At 37.2% G+C, this 22,454-nt stretch overlaps 2 protein-coding genes across 2 annotated transcripts in view; both read right to left on the bottom strand.

Annotated features, from left to right (window-relative positions):
* Positions 1-13,947, bottom strand: part of LOC131434952 (transferrin-like) — a 17,213-nt gene extending 3,266 nt beyond the window's left edge. Inside the window, exons 1-3 of the mRNA XM_058602293.1 lie at positions 13,737-13,947; positions 6,041-6,131; positions 5,540-5,961 (exon numbers count right to left, since the gene is read on the bottom strand). Coding sequence (XP_058458276.1) covers positions 5,540-5,961; positions 6,041-6,131; positions 13,737-13,812 — 589 coding nt within the window. The 5' untranslated portion in view covers positions 13,813-13,947. The remainder of the gene's footprint in view (positions 1-5,539; positions 5,962-6,040; positions 6,132-13,736) is intronic.
* Positions 13,948-17,567: 3,620 nt separating this feature from the next.
* LOC131437161 (THO complex subunit 5 homolog) lies at positions 17,568-20,124 on the bottom strand. Its single transcript, XM_058606328.1, has 4 exons — positions 19,950-20,124; positions 19,137-19,884; positions 18,117-19,081; positions 17,568-18,037 (listed from the first exon to the last, which is right to left on the bottom strand). Exons 1-4 carry the CDS (start codon positions 20,061-20,063, stop codon positions 17,798-17,800), a joined length of 2,067 nt encoding a protein of 688 aa, XP_058462311.1. The 5' UTR covers positions 20,064-20,124; the 3' UTR covers positions 17,568-17,797.
* Positions 20,125-22,454: the final 2,330 nt, after the last annotated feature.

Genomic DNA, 22,454 nt, shown 5'->3' on the forward strand with positions numbered 1-22,454 from the left:
ATCATTGCCGAAACACTTCTTCTAACATTTGCAATGTCGTCGCACCATTGAAACCGTTTTTAATGTTTCAAAGCAAACTCGTTGCAAATTCAATTCCATTTTTAAAATGGTGCAAAATCGAGGACACGCACAATCGCAGATGTACTCAATTCAACGTAACTTTTACAAATGTTCAGGTATCAATCTGAAAATTTAATAGAATATCGATGACAGATGTGGCAATCTAAAAAAAAGCTAATCGGGTGACTAAGAGCGCGACACGGTAGTGATTTCTGGAATTTTGTTTATCAAGGTAGTATTGCCAGTTTATTTATGCTTAGAGCTAAGTTTCTAATGATAACCTCGCTGTGTCACAACAAAGAGCCATCGCAGCACGAATCTATCCAAAAGTTCCCAAGCATCTGACAAAAATCAACTTTCTTGTTGCTTATAAGTACACGAACCTTTAAGGTGAAATGTAGCGGAATGCGAAAATCGCGTTTTTGATCAATTATTCAAAAACTAGACCGATTTTCGAAAAACCAAAAACACTTAAGTTTTCGAAATCAAATTTATCATAACTAAGTATTCTTAGAATTTTGAAATTTTGCTTTGCCGAGCCGTAATTGGTTTTTGAAATGTATAAACGGTAACTGTTCCGTTCCACGGGGATGATTTTAGAACTGAAAAGTAGTGTTTGTAGCAGAATTTCACAAAGAATCTGAAAATGCAACTCAAAATTATAAAATTTTAGCTAAAACAACCGAAATTTGAAAAAGTTTACATAAACTTTTCCGCATTTTTCTATTGCTTGCGCGCTGCTGTTTCGTATTGAGGTGGTGTGAGAAATGCACGGTGGGCACGGTGGAATTATATCGTGAGCAAAAATTACATATAAAATTTTGACGCGAATTTATGCAGCATTGGGTTTTGTGTTGAAATAAAAACGAGTTGAATACAAAAAAAAGGGGTATTGTAAGAAACTGTTTATTTTCTAAGTAACTGTTATTTATAATGCTAATAATGTCCAATTCTGTTGAGTTCAATGCATTGATGTTGCTGAAGCAATAAAACTTGGCTGTGTGATATCGTATAACAGGTATTATTTAGGATTGTAGCAATTTTTATAGCAAAACTATAACTTCATCATTGACAAGCTACTGAATGAAATACAAACCAAGTATTATCGTGATATAAACAATGTGATAAACATTGATAAACAACAGGCATATACATGGTTATCAAGTTGGTTAATACATATACATATAACCTCATGTTAGTCATTCATAATTACTCATGATTTATAGCTCTAGTGTAAGAGTAATCACTAACAATAACGATTTTATTAGCGTATATTCAAAGTGTGAAGGATTCAAAATCCATTACGTTCAGTCTTTTTTACAAGCCAATATAACGAGAGGTAAACCCACTGCGCTCAATCATTGAAAAAAGTTCTTGTTTCTATGTGTCCGTTTTTCTTGGTATGCTTTGTGCGACGGTTCGTTCAACTGAAGCGGATAAAATTTTGCGCGCATTTTATGACGCTACATTTCACCTTAACAACTTCAATGTTCAGAATCAATTCTGCATGAACTTTATCATAGTTTAAAAACACATTTGGACAGCTAAATACCGAAACCGTAAAGTTCAACTGGTTTTCCACCGTTTAACTATTTTTGAGTACAAAAAATCGGATAAAAACATTGAGAGCAAAAACCGGTTTATAAGAATCTTTTTTTGTAAGCACTGAAAAAAACTTTAAGGGCAAAAATCTGAGTCAGTTCTTTCGAAACAAATGTTTTTATCCGTTTTTTTGAATTCAAGTTTTCGCCTACTGGCGCTGTAGACGAGGCGTAGTTTGCTTGTTTGCTACGTGTGGAACTTTAGATTTCAAAAAGAAAAAACATTGTACATTTTTGAATCTCTAAGACCCCTCTGAATATTCGTTGTCAACACACGCTTTTAAGTAATGAAATACGAATCTTTCGAAGCTGTATAAAGACAAGCGCTACTCTATTTGTACTGTTTACAATTTGGTTTTCGTGCTAAACATATTCAATCTTACGAAACACTTGCGATTGAGCTCTCAACGTGTGAGCTCCGTACTTTGATGACTCGGTATTGCAACACAGTGAGGTATACCAGTGAAAAGATAGTCCATTGGACTATAAATGAAAATTAACTTGGAATTCGGGGAATACAGTCTAAGTTTCTGTGCCAAACATCGCCGTCATCTCAAGTGAGACTACACCAACAAAAAAAAAAGAGGAAGAAGAACCTCATGAGTAGTCAAATGATTTATTTACGAAGTGTAAATCTTGCGGGTTCTTCTGAATTATAGTACAATTCAAGGAGAGCTCTTTATAATAGCGGTATCGACTCTAAACATTTCCTATGTAGATAATATGAACTAATCATTTGTTTGTATTGATGAAAGTAGCACTTCTGAGGTTTGCAAAATAGTACTCTAGTAAAGACAGCTGACTTCATCAGCACTTCTGAATCAAGTAGGCAAAGACATCATATTAACAAGATATCCAGCTCTGACATTTCATGGACAAATCATTGGCTACATCATTTTTTGCGAGAATGGCGCTATCAGGCGAGTCCGTGTCGAATTTTGTACATACAAGTAGGTGAGAGATATGTCAGCATCGCACTGCACACCCAAGTAACAATTTTTGTTACGCTAGCGTGTTTGTGACTAGTTTGCAACCAGTGCACTCATACAATTGGCAAGATATGTTCAATATGATACCATGCGATGGCGTTGCTGAACTGAAGATCGATTTCACTCCAAGCCAGATATGATATGTCAAAGCTCTCGCCACCTTTTCCTGTGGCTTGAAGAACGATATTTAAATCGCGACCGGGGACCATCTACCGAGAATATTTTGGACAGGAGTGCCAGGACAAACGTCGTGCTGGTGACGCAAATTCATGACACAATTCATAAGAACGTAATTCGACATATGACTGATTTTTACAAAAATAATTTGATCACGTGTCAAAAATACCAAGCCTTTGAGACAGGTGCGTAAAATTACATGTTTCAACACTTAAAAATAAATTATAATGCATGAATCACTTGTATTATGATTTAATTTTTAAGTGTTGAAATATTTTATGTGTAAACTGTAAAAATGTTTAATGTCTCGAAGCACTAAAATTTACACAATTTTTCTACGTGTGCAAACTGAAGAATATGAACCCACCCATCACACCAGAGCCAGTGTTGGTGATTGCCGAAAATTTCACAGAAGCTGCTATATTGCTATCTATATTGTATACAACATTTTCAATCCGGTTGAAACTAAATCTCTCAATGCAGAACTCGAATCTCTCAATGCATGAACCGCGAGAGAATTTTTCTACATTCCTTCGCTCCACTTCATACTCTGAGTATTTCTCGGCCTTTAAAAAAAATTACAGTCTGATAATGATCGTTGCTGTGTGGAATTTCCCAAGAAAGAATCGCAAGTTGACAATTATCGCAGAAAATCGAGTCGATGATTCAACTTGATGATTCTCATACTAGGTTGCAATATTTCAAAACATTTTTTTTCATAGACACAACTTATACAAAGATTATATGCACATAGTTAGAATAAGCGGCAATAATAAAATGATTCTATCGCAATTATCAACTGCCTGTATAGAATCGGATCGCGAAACGAGAATAAGCGACCGTTTGTTGCTTCAGAGAGGATCCCCACAGCGGCGTGCCAACCTTTGATTCTCAGAAATGTCATCGAGAGAAATTCGCTCTCGCACTGGTGTCGATTCTATGTTAAATGAGCCATGCCGGGTTTTTGTTGTTGCGATGATTTCCAACTCTCTTTGATGGCACTGATTCAATCGGTGAAGAGTTGCCGATGAACGTTCTTTGATACGATAAAAGCCATCCTTGACCAGAGCACATCTCTAACGAGAAATGTTGAACCATCGTCAAGTGGAAACTCAAGAAGACACGAAAAACAGTTATCAGCGGATTCTGAGGCGACGAAAATGAAAGAAATTAAACGGAAAACGGAAACCTTAACTCTATTTGAAAGTCTAAAGGAAACATGTTTCGACTTTTTGATCAAACGATTGAGCGATTTATACTCATTCTTGTTTACCAATTTTTAATCGAAACACCCTTTATCTACCCCCGTCAAAATGATCGATTCCCAACAAGTTCGCTTAATAGAATTTTGATCCATACTTTGACAAAACGAATGGTAGTTCAATGAAAAGAAAATCAATTGAATTTTAAACGAAATTTAACTGGAAATATAGCCTAAGTTGCTGAACCATCAATCGGGGCCATCTGAAGTGATGTGACGCCAACCAGAAAAATCTGTTTTTGGCAACCTATTTCCATAGCCGGAATTCGGAGATCGTCACAGTCTTAAAAAGTTTTTGCGGTTATCAAATAGGCAGGCGTACAAGTTGAAATAGTTATAAAATCTATTTGGAAAAGTTCGTGCTTCGATGTCGTAAATTTTATGAAGCTTAGACATTTTGACCAACATATAATAAGTTTGGAGAAACAACTATTCCATTTAAATGTTGATTGTAGGGAAAAAGTTTTTGTTTGATTAAAGTTGGGTCATGCACCTTTCATGCACTATTTTGTTTGAATAAATTAAACGAAAGTGAAACCAAACGTAAGCCTCTGCTTCTGTTATTGCTGTATAAGAAATTCACGTTAAATGCGCAGTAATACTTTACAAACAGCATAATGATGCTTATGATTGGATTTTATTTTTTATTATTAATACAATATACGAAATTGAAAAAACACGCTGTGTGCTTCGTTCGCAAAGGCGGTGGAATTTTCTTCTACCGTACCAGCACGTACCGGTTTTGCTTCTTCATTTTGTATGACGGTTTGAAAGTTCGACACTCATCGTCCTATAATTTCGGAACCGGAAGTCGAATATGGATGAAATTTCACAGTATCTTTTAAGACAATTAGAGCTTTTATTTGAATCAAGATTTGTGAAAATCGGCTTAACCGTTGCTGAGAAATCGGAGTTCCGGTTTTTAAATTTTTCGTCACTTTTATCGGTGCTTTCGAAACCGGAAACCGGAGACTAGTAGTCACAAAGTAGGTTGTAAAAAAATACTCATGAAATTGAAAATTAATAATACCGGAATTTTCTTTTTTATGCATATCACCCAGTTATTCCGGAACAGAAAGTCGGATCGGGATAAAATTCAATAGTAGCCTATGAGACTAGAAGACCTTCCGTTTGGAGGTTGTGAAAATAGGTTTAGCTTTCCATGAGAAAATTGAGTGACATTATTTGTCACATACACACAGTTCGTCGAGCTGAATAGAATGGTATATGACATTCGTCTCGGTTCAAAAGACAGATTTCACAGCGATTTCATAGCCTTTCTATATAAGAAAGGCAAAAGAAGGAAGAATATTCCCCATGTCACACAACACTCTATTTCACTTAACAAGAACTACCAAGTTTAATGGCAATTCGTCGAGTCCTTACGGACTTATACTGGAACATACAAAGTCAGTTCATATTACAGAACAATAAACTAAAGCTATACTTACTCAATTCTGCATCCTCCTGTGGCACATTCGACCACTTTCCTGGTCGACAAGCGGTATGAAAGAATTTGGAAAGACTTGCTGCTTCGATCTCGGCGGCGTTTTTAAGCTCTCCACAGTCCGTCCGAACTACCAGCCGCTCGAAATGTTTCAGAAAACGTTCGCTCCACCGCTGCTGTCGTCCATAGTGTAATCCAGGATGACAAAATTTTTTGCCGTTCAATCCTTCCAGACCTCCCTGGTGACTCGACGGGACAACAACCACTGACCGGTAGTCTACGGTTTCCCGGAGACGATCGTTGTGTCTCAGCTCTTTCACCACCGTGAGTCCGTCCCAGGCCAGTGATGCCAGCTGCAGCATGCTTTCGGCGCTAAAAATACCGATATCGGCTGTCCCATTGCGGATTCGCTGAGCGCATTCGATGCTATATTTCGCGGTATGGAGTAAGATTTAATAGCGTCATTAGTCATTGCGTTCGACCTATAAAGCAAACTGCTGAATACCTGTCCTGTACGGTGACACATATAACTTCCGAATTACCACGCTGTAGCTGCTGGCACTGCTCGCTAAATTTTGTACTAGCGCATATCCTATCTGCAACGAGAGTAAACACATTTTCAAATACTCGAGGCCAAACAAACGAACTGGGTGTGTGGACAAACAAACAATTGCGGCAAGGTGTTATCTTATCACCCGGCACGCAACCGGCGAATGCTTGTAATTGCAGTTGGTGATGAATCGACTGGTTTCATGGGAATTAGATATGACGATGAAAAATTCATCCAACTGTTGCATGTTATCAAGGTTTTTGTTCAGTTTGTGTTACTCGAGAGCATATCAATTGATTTGATGTGACAGTTATTGTTCTTGTTGATATTTGCACCTTGAGTTGCTTTAGCTAATCATCATGCTTATCATTTTTCAACTTAGTTTTTCACCCTTATTCTTATTCGTTTTTTCGATCGTATTTCATTCGTATTCCCAATAACGCTAGCAAAATCAATGGTAATTGGTAGCTAAGATTCGACCGAACCATATTCGATCGAAAAACCAATACGTCGTTATTCAGAATAAGGGTGATTATCTAGAAACTGTAGTAAATTTCTAATATATTGTAACATACTTTAGAGGCAATGGATATACATATTTTCTAGCACTCTTTAGTTTACTCGGTCTGTTTCTCGGTCATTGTGTGGAAAACTATATTCCATTTTCGAAAGAGTGAACATTCTGATAGTGAAATACAGAAAACTGACTTTCCCATAGAACTTGTTCATATTGCTTAATAGCTAAGCAAATATTCTAATCGCTTACTCATGAAGAACGTACTGAAAACTAATCATTCCCTCTTGACATCGTTCAAAATGTATTACCCATAATCTGACTATCCTTTATTTACCGAACAACGTGTCGGATATGGAAGAAGACCGTTGGGGCGAATGGTGCCTTTTTTATTGAATTTCCCTGCTATATGGAAATATTGCTTCTCAGCTTTTTTTTGGCAAAACAGTCAGGCTGCTGATTTCTATGTTATATGATTGTGTGGTCATTTACACATTGACGATGTTGTTACTGAATTAATGGCCATAATTTAGATTCACGTAGGTATTCACTCCGAATAAGTTTTGACGTAGGACTACGTCTTTCTTTACTATAGCAAGCAACCACGACGCATTATAACTTTACATTATTTTAGCTTTAAAAATTTGGTAAAGAAATTGATTAAATGCAGCGGAGTTACAAATGTTTTTACCATGCTATTATAAAGCTGAAATGGGCGATTATTAGACTCTTATAGGATCTGATAGGTGAAGCAGGAATTGCACATTATTAAAGTAGCTATAATGCAAATATCTACTTTATGGATGGTAACAATTTCAAGTTTAGATTATAAATGTCACAAAGTAATAAGAGTGCTTAAATAATGAGTTACGAATGAAATTCAAATATTGAAAAAGATATCTAATATTCAACATAAATGAACGAAGGTCAACCTTTCATCTGGAACCTTTCACAATTTTACATATCAGGAATCAGAACAAATTGGCTCAAATGGCACGTTCCCCTTGATATTCGGAGATTTGTGCCTTGCCATCAATTTGTTTTTAGCATCATTTTCCCGATATATAAGAGGGAAGGATTGAAAGGAAATGGTAAGGGTTGGACAAGGAGGATGGGAAAAATTTACGACACAAAAACACATAAAAGCAGAAGTAAATTCTGCACCCCTAAGGGATGCTGAACAATCTGCTGAGGATCACATTTAGTGGAAGCAGAAGTAAATTCTGAACCTCAACGAGGTCCCGAACAGTCTGCTGTTAATAAAACCTCCAACCCCCGAGAGGATTTAGAGATCTTACAAAAGCGACACCATTCTGCACTCCCGGAAGAATGCAGAACGATTCGCAGTATGTACGAGCAGAAGTAAATTCGGTACCCCCTAAAGGAAACCCTATTTAAGGTGAATACAGAAGGGATTCATTCACTCCAGGAAGAACGATGAACCCTTCTGACTATAGCTCCTTACTACATTGGGTGAGAAACGAGAGAATATCCTTCAATTTTAGCCCATCCGTTTCCAGTAATACAAGAATGGCCGGGTACCCATAAGAAGTAAACAGCATTTGAAATGCTGAGGTCTTCAATTTGAGTTCGACATGCGATCACTAGATTCGACCGTGAGTCATTCGAACTGAGTGCTTTTAAGGCTGCCTGACTGTCGGAACAGAAATAAATTCGTTTACCACAGATCCTCTGCTGAAGTGCCGATTGTACTCCACACAGAATTGCGTAGATTTCTGCTTGGAACACAGTACAGTATCTACCAAGTGAATGAGATTGCTCCAGCCTCATTTCACGACAGTAGACACCAGCACCAGCACGACCATTCAACAGAGAACCGTCCGTATAACAAACTAAGTGTTCGTCAAGTTGTCGTTCCAGACAACCAGACAACCATTCCTCACGAAGAGGATAGCTCACATTGAATGTTTTGAAAGGAAAACTGCATGTGAGAGTTAGGTCACTAGGAGCAAGTAAATACTCATCCCACGTAACCATTTGAGAGCACAAGCGAGTGTGGCTGGTAGCATAATCTAATGGGTTACTGTTCCAAAGCCCTGTAACCCTAAGACGGTATGCACAAGATAATGCTTCTTGTTTTAGGAACACATGTAGTGGTTTAATACACAGTAGCGTCTCTAGAGCAGCAGTAGAAGTTGTCGTGAATGCTCCTGTCATCGCTATTAGGATCATCCTTTGGAGATGATTTAGCTTTGACTGAACTGTCGCGACTTCTCCTTTCTGCCACCATACAAGACATCCATATGCTAAAATTGGTCTAACAATAGTTGTGTAGATCCAATGAATATATCTGGGTTTGAGTCCCCATGATTTTCCAAAAGCTCGTCTGCATTGGCCGAAAGCCATGCAAGCTCTTTTAATTCTGAAGTCAATGTGAGCAGACCAATTCAGTTTTGAGTCAAGAATAACCCCGACGTATTTAACTTGTTCGACCACAGTGACCTCTGAACTAAAGAACTCCATAAAAGTGGGGATAGTACACCACCTTGAGGACACCCACAGACACTCAGCTTTCTAATCTCTGCTTGCCGAAGCGATGAACAAAGAAGTCGATTGCTAAGCATTGCGTGTATCCAATTTGTGATACTTGAAGGTATGCCATGACCACGGGCTGCTTCCAGAATTGAATTGAACGACACGTTATCAAAGGCACCTTCAATATCTAGGAAAACTCCCAAGCAAGATTGCTTTTGTGAGAAAGCTTTTTCAATGTTGTACACAACATCATGTAACAGGGTTGTAGTGGACTTTCCACGCTGGTAAGCATGTTGCATTCCATGTAGCGGATGCACGCCCAAACTAACATTCCTGATATAGTGATCTACTATGCGTTCCACTGTTTTAAGAAGAAATGAGCTTAGACTGATAGGCCTGAAACTCTTCGCTTCCTCATAAGTGTCGCGACCGCCTTTGGGAATAAATTTGACAATTATTTCCTGCCAGGCTGCTGGAATATATCCAGTCGCAAGACTAAAAGTAAGTATTTTCTTCAAAACATGTTTGAAATGTTCATACCCTTTCTGCAGTAACACTGGGAAAACTCCATCCTTTCCAGGAGACTTGTACGGAGCAAAACTCTCAACTGCCCATTTGACCGATTCAATCGTCACAACGCTTCGAGCAAGGGCCCAAGAATCGTCTCGGGAAGAGCTGTCGGTGATGGATCCATACATCCTGGAAAGTGAGTGTTGAAAAGATAGTGAAGTACATCACCTTCTTCAGACAAGTGTTCACCATCTGAAGTTCTTAAGAAACTGACATTAAAGTCCTTAGACTTCGAAAATAACTTATTTAATCTGCTAGCCTCGTTGAGACTAGAGACATTTGTGCAGATGCTTTTCCAACCACTTCGCTCAGACGATCGAAGAGCATTTTTGTAAGCCCTTCGAGCCGACACGAATGCCTCCGACCCATCTCTGCGTCGGTGGTTCCAAGCTCTTCTGCATAGTTTCCTTAGTCTAGCAAGTTCAGCATTCCACCAAGGAGTTCCTTTAGTAGCTCGCACACTCCGAAGTGGACAAGCCTCTTCATATGCTGCAACTATGAGTGAATTTATCTCGTCGACAACATTTTCCAAATCAATTGGTGTTCCAATTGTTGGTTGGTACCCGTAAAATCTAGTCGCCAAGCCCTCTTCATAGAGGTCCCAGTTTGTAGATTTGGGATTACGATATGTGATAATATCAAATTTAACGTTTGAATGATCAAAGAAAATGTACTTATGATCAGACAACGAAGGTTCGAGCTCATCGGAGACGAGCCAATTCACCAACTCATGCGCAATTCTATCAGAGCAGAGAGTTACGTCCAAAACCTTCTCTCTTCCAGATCTCGCAAAAGTTGGACGGTTTCCTGCATTGACTATGTGCAGGTTTGTACTGCTCACAAATTCTATCATATCAGAGCCTCTCGAATTAATATCTGTGCTGCCCCAAATGATATGGTGAGCATTTATGTCAACCTTTCATCTGGAACCTTTCACAATTTTACATAACATTTATATATATTACCAATGCATAATGCTGCAGAATGTTAACAGTGTTGTTTTCGAATGTTTCGATGTAAGTAAAAGGCAAATTTTCCTCGGTAATCCATTTTACTTCTCTACTACTGAAACATATTGGTAAATAAAGGCAAACTTAGACTAACTTTAAATCATAGAACTACTTCACTTTTTATCAATACCAAGACTCTGTGTTTTACTCTGTGGACTATGTTTTTGAGAAGATACTACAAACAAGAGACTTTACTACATTTTATTCATACGGCCCATTGATTTAATGCAGCTATTCAATTTCCTTGCACTGTTATTATTAAAGTTTCGTTGCTACAAAATATAGCATTGAATGTCGATATATAGCACGGCGGAAGGTTGTTGTAAGATAATGCTCAGTTACATTTTGAATGAAAATTTAATGCACATTACTTCAAAGTAGGTAGGATCAGTGTAATTATACATTAACAATGTAAAAATAGAGTTGTGAATGTGCAGTGATTTCTCTCCCGTACTTGTATGTACGAGATTCGATGCGGATTCACCTGAGGGCACCACGCTCTCAAAATAGCATATCGCTTACAATTTGTTCTAGGAACGCGAGCGCTAGATATCTTGATAAAATGATGTATTTGATATTATTTAGCAAATTTAGAACTTCGAGAGCGTTTCGAATATTACTTAAGATTTGACAATATTACTTCATTGTTGATAAACACCAGAATAGGTATCCGCTTTTAGAGCCCGACACCAGAATATGTATCCGCTTTTAGAGCCCGTTTAAGACCAGCTCGTGATTGGTGTAAGTGACATAAGCAAGTACACGACTTTGAAATTAATGTTACTGCAAGGTGAAATAGAAGTATTGCCTTGATCACCGACATTGGATTGTTTTATTTTCAATATGGGAGAAGCTGTATGTGTTTAGTTGATTACTGTTTGCAATAATCAGTAAATGAAGTAAATATGAAGTGCAAAGCATTGCTTTGTAACCAAAACAGTTAAAAATCCACAACCCAAGTTTAATCGTTCTGTTCTGGCAAAGTTGACCGACAGGCTTTTCAAACTCATCCACAAAAATAAGAGGATGCTTTTTTAAAAAAGTCAGTTGTCTGGTCCTGTTCTAGGATAAACATAGAAAACCATCGCAAAAATACCAATACAATTCAATACCGAAAGAAAATGAATATAGACATTTTAATGTCTCATTCATAAATAATCGTATTCAAAACAAATGAAGAGAGAGGAAGCACTTTCATCTCTCACTGCAACAAAAGATAGTATCAATGCCAACATTACTCGTTCCCCTACGACAAGATGAAACCAAAATAACATCTGCAGGGACAATCAGTCGAATTTCAACTATTATTCATTCTTCTACATAATGAAAATCTATGAAGTTTGTCTAAAATATGATAAATCAAAGTAATTACAACCCAGAACCAAACCAAATCTACTATGGATACAAGGACCAATAGGTAAAAATCATTCTGTCTTCTGTTTTCTCTCATTATTTATGCTCAAAGCTTCGGTGGAATATCGATACTGCGCAGTATTCAATCTTCACTGAAAACCGAAAATGACTAGAAGGGCAAACGAAAGAGAAAACACAATTTTGAAACTACATTCTCGTTTACGTTTATAAATCTCGTTCTCAAAATTTGCAAGCGAAGCTGAGAGAGACATTTTTTGGCATTTTCATCTATTTTGAGTCAATGAAAATTACTTTTAATAGCTCTGGTGTTTAGTACTAAAACCATTCTTTTCATAAATCAAATAATTTATTGCAGAATCATACAAGTTATGTGAAGGATATAGTTAGTAATCTCAAAATATCAATTGCAGAAACATGATTAGTATCAATCTCGTCAATCTTGCGGTCATGTCTCTGACATTATCTATTCCTAGTTCTTGCATCAACATTCATTGGTGTTGATCGTTTTCAAATGAGTGTTGAGGATTCTTAAAGGTTTTTAAAAATTATATATTGCACAATTTCTTGCTTCTTTCGTATTTCTGTAAAATTTTCAGTGCCGTATAGATCGTATAAAAATAAAAATTAAAGAACCTACTTCTTTGGATAAATTTGATTGAATATAAATTTTATTAAATACACGTTGGAGTAACATAAGAATTTTTTATTCCGATTATTATAGTACACTGGAAATAATTTGCGCTCTAGCATCATGTGCAAACTATTTGAACTATCACTACTTGTAGAACACATGAAATTCATGAAAATATACGCTTAGCTCATAAAATAAGTGTAAAAACTGTTGATATTTAGTAGAGACCGTGCTACATTTACCTGAAATGCAAATAAAAACGATAAGATATATCGTTACCTCTAGATTCTTTATGAATACGAATGTCACATTGTTTTCCACATAGATTTCCATTGAAACACAGTTGACCGATTCAAGTGTTTTGCACATACATTTATGCTGTACTCATTTCCACTAGAAAATGAAATGTTTAACACATGTTCTAACATAACAATCTGAAGAAAATTAGCATGCGCATTGCTTTGGTTATGTATTGAAATGAAAAAGCATATTAAATTATTAGTGCTGTTTACATATAAACCGATCATGCAAATTTTCATCAGTGTAGAAGCCAGTAGCAGTAAGCCAACATAGCGTAATTGCAACAAAATGGATTAATCTTTTCAAACCGATGCGAAATATTTCCAATCACTAGATGAAATAATATTAGTGATTGCCACAAATTTGACCCAGCTGTAAGTGTTCGAAGCCTGACCACATTTCTATGCGTTTATTTCATTGATTATTTATATTTTTCATTATATCGTTAAACCGCCAGTGCAATGCTTGCAATTTACAAATTTACTAGATTAAATGAACGTTTCCAATACATAAAAGTTAAGTTGGAATATTTTGAGGGCTGATTTTTTTTATTTCTAAGTTTATACACTATAACCTCAATTATTTTTCAATACAAAAATTAATAAAATGAAAAAAGATTTGTAATATAAAACTAATTGAAGTTAAACTTGATTCGTATGAAGGCTTTTATTGAAATGTGGGCCACGTGGTACCAAATCGATTGAAGATTGAAGGGCGTTGCCATGTTCGTTCGAATAGTATTTTCAAGTGACTTACCTACAGTTTGACCACTAGTAATACCCAGAACCCCGAACACCATAACTGCAACTAAACTACCGATTTTTCGACCCATTCTTTTCTCTAATCGTTCGTAATAAGTATAATAATCAAATGAATTTTTTTTTCTTCCTAACACAAACTCATTATAAGCCAATCAAATTTATCGTCTAACCTTCTCGAACCGAATACGAAACTGAACTAATATGTTCAGTTTAAATGCAGAAATCCGTATGCGACTCGTATGGTATTAGTTATGTTGTTATCTGATAAGAACACCGATGTGGTAAGATTAGATAAGTAGGTTTTCGTTAAAATCAAGTATATTTCACCTATACGAATGCTGCATTTGTACAAGCTCTAAACTTTTTTTTCCACATTTTTTATATCAGATTTATAGTGCCTTTATTCGAACAATCAATACGCATGACGTATGTGTCTAAAGTTTAATTGAATGGTTCAATAAAGGTTCTGAGTTCAGCGAAATTTTGCAACGGGTGCCTATGAAAAAGGTGATTAAGCCAGAATCATGTATCATCTTGAGGAAATAAGTAGATAAGAAATTCCGACAAAAATCGACACAATCATCGATTGCAACGATGCGCTGTTTGTATAGTTGTTAAGTTAGATTCTATAGTTCTCCTATTCCCGTTGTGTTTGCTACATAAATATAATTGAATTGAGGAAGAAAATGATATCTCAATGGTGATAATAATCAATGCTAAAATTGGCGTTTGACGTATGTAACCGGTAGGCACAAAAAAAATGGAGTACAGCGAGGAAAGTGGATCAATCAAGTGGAGGGGAATTTACAAAGTATCCGGGCTTTGAGTGGCTGGCGAAGAGCGGCCATGGACCGAGCTACATAGAGGCCTTTGCTTGCCAGCTTGGAGCGAAATCAATCTTCAGCTCAGCAACGCCATCGCACGGCATCACATTCAACATATCATGTCAATTGTATGGATGCGCAGTGCTGCTATTTTGGCGCGCACAAATTTGACATTTATCTCCCCCTACTTCTATGTACGAGATTCGATGCGGACTCGCCTGTGGGCACCATTCTAGCAAAAAAGAATGTTGGGAATAATTTGTTCGGCGAATTCGAGAGCTGGATATCTTGTTAATAGGAGGTCTCTTTACAGATAGTCTGGGTCGGTACAGCAAAGAACACCACAGGACAGGCAAAAACATCATATTATCAAGACATCCAGCTCTCACATTTCACGAACACATCGCAAGCAACATACTTTTTTGCGAGAATGGCGCTCTCAAGAGAGTCCGCATCGTACATACATACGTACATACAAGTGGGTGAGAGAAATGTCAAATTCGTGCACACCAAAACAGCAGCACCGGGCACCCATACAGTTAACATGATATGTTCAATGTGATGCCGTGCGATGGCGTAACTGAACTAAAGACTGACATCTCTATAAGCTGACAATGTCATCAATTCGAAGTAAATTAGTATGCACATCGATCTGAAAAAATTACCGAGATACAGCTCAACAAAGCAAATAATGCAGTTTATATTCAATTCGCCACTGAGAGCTAGGCAAGTAATTTCGCAGCTAACAATAACATCAAACATTATGTAGTGCAAGAAAACGTGAAGTAGAACATACCGGTGTAATGTGGAAGATAGTGCAATCGAAGTGCGCATTCATGATCTCCCTCCAGAGGCTGGGGAGAAATTCATCAGAAGCTATCCGTCGCAATACAGAAAAATCTCCATCTCCATCGAGAGGAAACAATGGAAGAACTTTTTCCCAGGTGTTCTGAATGGTCTAAAGAATGCGCTTAACGAAACAAATCCCATCTCATGTAACCTTCGAATTTGACGGCAAATGGTCATGTAGATCGCTGGTCACGTATGAAGACCAGTAGACCAGGTGTCAATACTGTCAGCAAACCGTTCACTATGGCTATCCATGTGAGAAAATGGACAAAAAAGACATCTAAAGTAACCCTAGTACTTTGAAGACAGAAACAAAGAACAATCAAACACTATCATCAACTGAACTACTAACCGCTACCAATGTACAACAAAACGAAGACGAGACAGAGAATCCTTACAGCGATGATGTCAACGACAATATCAACTGCGACAACGAAACAACGGGGACGGAATAGAATCAGCAACGAAAGGGGAATAGAATCAGCAAGAAAAAATAAAACAGTGATTTCTTTATAATTTGAAATATAAATGACATGTATTAAATACTAAAGACCATAGATGTTAAAACCAGGGTTAAAAAAATAAAGAAAAAATAAGGTGAAAGAGCTGCAGTCGAACGAATCGAATAATGCAATATACATACAGTTTCGGAAGAAACATATTGATCTCAAACAGTGGCGTATTAAAGGGGGGAGGGGGGTGACTAAAGGGGCACACCCCGGACGCAACGTTTTGAGGGGGCGGCAAACCAACCCTTGGGATTTTTTGCACGTCCAAATCATCTTCCCAGAGATCTCGCACCGCGTAACTTCGGAAATCCACGTAAAAAAACCTCAAAACTAAAGAAAAAAAAATTTCGATGCCAAATGTCTTAGAAATGCATGAAACGTCCAGATCTAGTGAAACAACAAAACTTCAATAATAACTATAAGAGTGATAAGAGTCTAATAATCGGCCTTTTCAGCTTTATAATAGCATTCTGAAAACATGTGTGACTCTGTTGCATTTAATCAAATTTTACGCGAATTTTTAAAGCTGAATTAATATAAAGTTATAATGCGTCGTGGTTACTTGGGTGCACCCATCTCGTCAAATATCCAATCAGTAAGCATTTACTGATTCTGAGAACAGAAAAAAGTCGCTGGGGGCTAAATCCGGCGAATATGCTGAATGCGGTAGGAATTCGAATTTCAATTTATGGAATTTACCCATCCTAACGATAAGTTATTTTTTCCGGAACAACGTCCTCATACGGACGACCAGAGCGAGATGCACCATCGGTGTTTATACGTATTATTTGTTTGAGGCAGAGCTCCAATATTGCTTATAAAACCATTTCTTCACTTGTACAGTACTTGTTTCATGAAAAAACAGTGGCTTTAAGGCACAAATCTCCAAATATCAAGGGGAACGTGCCATTTGAGCCAATTTCTTCTGAAGCCTTACTGTTGCAGTAGTGCAGTGATTCCCATACTGATCCCTAATGTCCACTAGCGCGCGATAGCACTGCACTAGCACATTCATATAGAGAGCTAACATTCAATGACACACAATTTCACTGGCATTCGGGGTGATCGGGCACACAAAAACGACTACTTGAGTAAGAACTTATTACTCAGTACGCTTGGGATATAATGTGGGCTCCAAACAACCACTGTGGTTCTGAAACAAGACTGATAACAATAAAACAAAACAACATGGTACGTCCGGGTAGATATTGAAGCTAATGGAAATTTTAATAACAGAAATTCGGAAAAACTGAACATATTTAACAATGAGTACTAATATCAAACACACTTAGAAGTGTGTATTAGAAAAGCAAGCGAAGCTTGATTTCCAATCTAGACAAACGATAAACAATGAAATATGACGAATGGCGTGTCGCGAGTCTGTTTCTAAGCTAAAATCGATTGAAACAGTCGTGTTTGTCACAGCATCCGTATATAAATAAAATAAACAGAGGAAATTTATAGCGATACTTCCTACAAAAATAACAAGGAAGGTAGCAAAAGCGACAACGAAATAGATGAAGACGCGACTAGTAATCCAATAGCCCTAAAGCCTTGATGGTAATTGCACTCATAGAAATTTTGCGAAAATCATTCATAACTGGACATTGTGAAAAAGTCATTCTTGATAAAAAAAAAATAGTCTGGAATTATATTTAATTTGCTGTATTATGAGCAATGAAAACCTATCTTCAGCCCAGCTCCGCTTTTACGTATTATTGGGCCCCGGGGCAAGATTTTTTGTGTGTACCCCTAGCTTTCTGAATGTCTTTTTTTCTACTCGGTTGATCCTGTCCGGGGCCCCTTAAGACCGTGGGCCAGGGCCACTTGCCCCCACTGCTCCTATGTAAAAGCGGCCCTGCTTCAGTCTGAGTCTAAATTTGCGTAAACACTGAACTGCTTCCGTTAGATGCAATACGAAAAGGGCGTGAGCGTGTACGACCTCGGAACGGTTTGAGGTACGTTTTGTCCTGGGTGAACTCGGCTGGTGTATAAAATGGTCCCTCAGTTTCCAAATAAATGTCAAAACACGACATGGCTCGTTTCAACTGTAGTGACAGGATCGTTTTGGGATATTTTGGAGCCTGTAAGCTGTTGGTCCAGTACTCCATCTCCTAAACAAACAAAAAAATAAAAAAAAAAATGGCGAAATAATGTATACTGGAATCTACATGATGAAGAACTGATACTCACCCTTACCGCAGCATTATCCTCAGCCGAGTGTTTTCCATTCCAATTCAACGAAAGAGACCACAACGATGAGCTGGCCGGGAAATCACACGGAACACAAATGTAACATTCTAACTTGGCTGAACCACGAGTGATGATCGCACGAAAATATAGCTCATTTCCGTTAAAATTATTGTTTTGCTCGACGAATTTCGATGCAACATTTGATGCGACATACTCTGCGTATGATATTGCAGTCCATTGAACCAGTGTACTGGAAATACGGATTGGATTATTATGTTCGGTGTTGATGGACATATCCAATGTGCCAGTTTCTAGCTCGTGAATCTGTTGGTACAGTCGAAGCCTCGCGTCCCATCGGGTACGAATTGCTTTAATAATCGTTGGGATTGTCTTCTGCCATTTGTCACTTGCAGCCAAAAATTTTTCTCCTGAATCAACAAACTCTATTCCGCACAACTCTTGTGCCCATTTATATGGCTTTCCAAGATCCTTTTCCTTCAACATTGGTAAAAATTTGTCCATACTTATTCCAACTTCCTGCAGTTGAAATTTAGTTTTTGGATTTGGGCTACATTCTCCGTTATCATCAGGGAACAACTCGTTTAGTATGTTTTCTTGCGACATAACATCACCGGCAGCCACTCCTGCTACTTCAAAGTTGATTAACGAGCACTTCACTGTTACGAAGCCTGCATTCGGAAGATACTGGAACATAAGCGCTAGGGACTGTTTGCCTTCCTTACTTTTGATCGTAACGGTTACGCTGAGGGGATGTGGCTTGATTAAAGCTTTGCGTTTCTGTTTCATAGGATCCTGCTGTTTGCTCGACTTTCGACGATTGTAACTTCCCCTCGTTTCTCGATCTGTTTCCGCATCTTCATCAGAATCACAGTCTAGATTGCCAGTTAACTCCACTTGTCGAGCTTCGTCTTCATCACCCTGAACAGACGTTGAGAGATATTGATCTGAAACAGGAACCCTTGTATTAATATTCTCAAAAATATATATTACTTTGTTTACCACAAGCTTCTCCGTATGCTGAAACGTTTGCGTACATCATGTACAACGGTTGTACAAGTAATCGAACCGTCTTCTGAATTTCCCAACCCTTCTCAATGGGCATATCTAAGGCTTCCTGCAACGGACGTGTCGCTGCCAATAAGTCCTTAAGTCTGGGAGCTAATGAATCTAACCGTTCCGTCTTGGATATGATCTCTTCCGCCACTTTTGCCTTCGAAGCATGTAATTCTTTGCATAGAGCATCCAGTTCCTTTCGTTGGTGTAATTCCCATTCAAGTCTTGCGATCCGGCGTGCATGTTCGTCGGTTTTCGTCTTCTCAGGACGTGAAATCGACTCCGGTGCTGCACTGTAGAACTCGTCAACAGAAACAAGTTCAATTTCTTCATCCTGACTCTTGAAGAGGTAGCATCGCTGCACTTCTTTTCTCAAGTGTTCCGCCTCGTATAGCAAATTTTGCAACTGCAGTCGGTTGCTATCAACTCTCAGCTTTTCCTTGTGCAGTGCTTCTTTACCGTCACGAATTCGAACTTTATCTAACCGATTTAACTTTTTCAAAGTGACAAATGCAAGCGAGCCTTCGATTCTTTTTTCAGCCATTTTTGCTTTCGACTCATCAGAATTATCTTTTTTTAACAGAGCTATTTCATCGAAAAGTTTTCTTAATTCATCACATGTACTATGAAATAATTGTGCATCTTTATCTGGTGATCGTTTCGCCGCTTCTTTTTCCTCAAAAGCAATTGTGTTCTGTGCCGGAATAAAAAGCAAAACAATGAAATTTGGATCAAACACTAGCCAGCTTTCTGACTTACCAGGTACAGATCTTCCTTCGAGAGTTTAGGCGGTGATGAGGATTCATTTGCAGATGTTTTTCTACGCTTTTTGTCACTTACTTCACGTTCGTTCGATTCCGTTTTGTTAACCATTTTGATGTTAATAAACCAAGAATAGGAGAATAAAAAATCAAGCAGACTATCCCGACTATCCTTCTATAAGAATTACAAAAAAGTAATGTTTCCAATGCAATAAAAGATTACGATCATTAATTGCATTGGATACGCACGTTTTGTTTTCCAAGAATCGTTCCTGAAGGGAACTATACACAGAGATGCCATTCAGGTAAAATTAGTGTAAAATGGGTCAAATTTTCACATCGAGTGAAATTTTCGATACGACGAAAGTAAAATTTCGTACAAGGGACAAATCACTCTAAACTTTGTCTGAACTTTCACAAGATTTAGCGAGTTTAGAATTTTGTTGAGGGACTGTGTGAGAATACCGGGTTCAAGAAAGTTTAGAAGGGATTACGCGGATTGGCGAGTTTGAAAAAGTTTTAGCAAAAATGAAACAGGTTTGACACTATGAGTAAATTTTTCTAAAAATAAATTTTCGTGGAGCACTAGTTCCACCTATATTGAACTGCGCGAACTATCTAATATCGGTTAACCTCTTGTGTTATGAAAAATATAATATATAATATATTGATAATATATTTAACTTTTTTAGGTATGGTTGAAGGCAACAATTTATTTTTTAACGTTGGTCAGAAAAATTTGCTTTTTAGATACGTGAAACTGTGACTATTGGTTTGTTGAATATAATTAGCTGTAATGTTTATACTTTTTATTTAGTTTTTGCACGGAATGTTTAAAAAGTTCCTATTTTTAATTGCGTTGATAATTTTCACTCGAAATTAAGTGGCGGCAGGTCATAAGCAAGTAAATATCGTTACAAAACATGAGTTCGATTTTGTATGGCGTTGGAAGTTGAGGAGTAGACATAGTTATGTATTTGTATTTGGTAATATGTATTAAGTCTGTACCCTGTATGAAATCTGCATGGACGTATACAAATCAGTACATTACAGTTCGTCGAGTACGCAAAATGTCTGTGTGTGTATGTGCGTATGTGTGTATGTAACGTTTTCTTCCACTAACTTTTCTCGGAGATGGCTGAACCGATTTTCACGAACTTAGATTCAAATGAAAGGTCTTGTGGTCCCATACAAAGTTCTTGAATATTATTTGGATCCGACTTCCGGTTCCGGAGTTATGGGGTAAAATGTTAAAAATATTGAAATATGTTTTCTAACTTTTCTCATAGCTGGCGCGACCGATTTTCACAAATTTATGCTCAAATGAAAGATCCTGTGGTCCCATACGTAATTCTTGAATTTCATCCGGATCCGACTCTCGGATCCGGTAATATAGGGTAAAGAGTGTTAAAAATTGTATACAAAAAAAAACGAAAAAAATTTCTAAATCGACCTCAAATCTTCTCCAATTGATAATTTTTATCAGTAGACGGTCAAACAAACCGATTTCGGTTATTCTTTTAAGAATCGAAGAAAATTATTTTGAACAATGCCACAGTATTATATATGATACTATGATTGATATGAGAAAGACATTACACCACTAGGTAGATTAAACAATAAAACAATTGATTCACAATTAGATATATGGGTTACAATACATTTTAATGTATCTTGACAAGATTTTTTTCATTTCCTACGATTCAATATATTGTTCATACGATTCTACAATTGAATTTATTGTACACGTGGTGTTTCAAACAATGTGCAAACTGTACATTTTATTGTTTTCCTAGTAAACATGTATGAGAAAATTTCATGATTTGAATTGTTACGATACTGAACAACCTATACATTCTATTGTTAAAAGCATTTTCACAATTGAGTAAATAGTGTGTAACAATACATTAAAATATTTTTCAATGGCCAAAGCAAAATTGTGGCAGGTTTTGTAACAGCAAATCGTATTGTTTTTCTACAATATTTTTTATTCGGGAAGCTGTTCTAACTATCAATAAAACAATGTCTTCTAATTCAGCTGTGTTACCGTCGAGGCACAGAGCTCATATGGATAAATTAACTTAATTATTGTTATTGGTTAAATGTATATTGATATTAAAAATTGTAAAAAAATATATATATAGTTTAAGCTAGGATAAAATAAAATATAAATGTTACTGTATAGACACACCAATAAATGTTAAAATTCTAGTACGTAATATATCAACATCACACACTATACACTATACACTATATCCTCTACTGACGCTGCTACCAAAAGAGAATATTGTTGTCGCGATAGATAGTACAAGGAAGGAAAGGAGAAGAAAAAAGGAATAGAGGTAGAGCTACTGGGTCGATAGAAGTCGAAAGGTCTTTCCGTTTTAAGATTTCTACTGAGAAACACGTCTAAGTATAAAAGTAAAAGTAGAGCCTCGAAATAAGCAAAGTGAGCAAACCGAATTGCCATAAAAATTGGATTACGGTTCAAAAGCGTCGAATC

This window comes from Malaya genurostris, chromosome 3 (assembly GCF_030247185.1).
Source record: "Malaya genurostris strain Urasoe2022 chromosome 3, Malgen_1.1, whole genome shotgun sequence".
In the NCBI taxonomy this organism is placed as follows: Eukaryota; Metazoa; Arthropoda; class Insecta; order Diptera; family Culicidae; genus Malaya; species Malaya genurostris.

Coding starts and splice junctions, on each gene's coding strand:
- LOC131437161 (XM_058606328.1), bottom strand. CDS start 20,063: ATGGTTAACAAAACGGAATCGAACGAACGTGAAGTAAGTGACAAAAAG. Junction 19,885..19,949: donor CGAAGGAAGATCTGTACCTG/GTAAGTCAGAAA, acceptor ATTCCGGCACAG/AACACAATTGCTTTTGAGGA. Junction 19,082..19,136: donor AGCATACGGAGAAGCTTGTG/GTAAACAAAGTA, acceptor TTCCTGTTTCAG/ATCAATATCTCTCAACGTCT.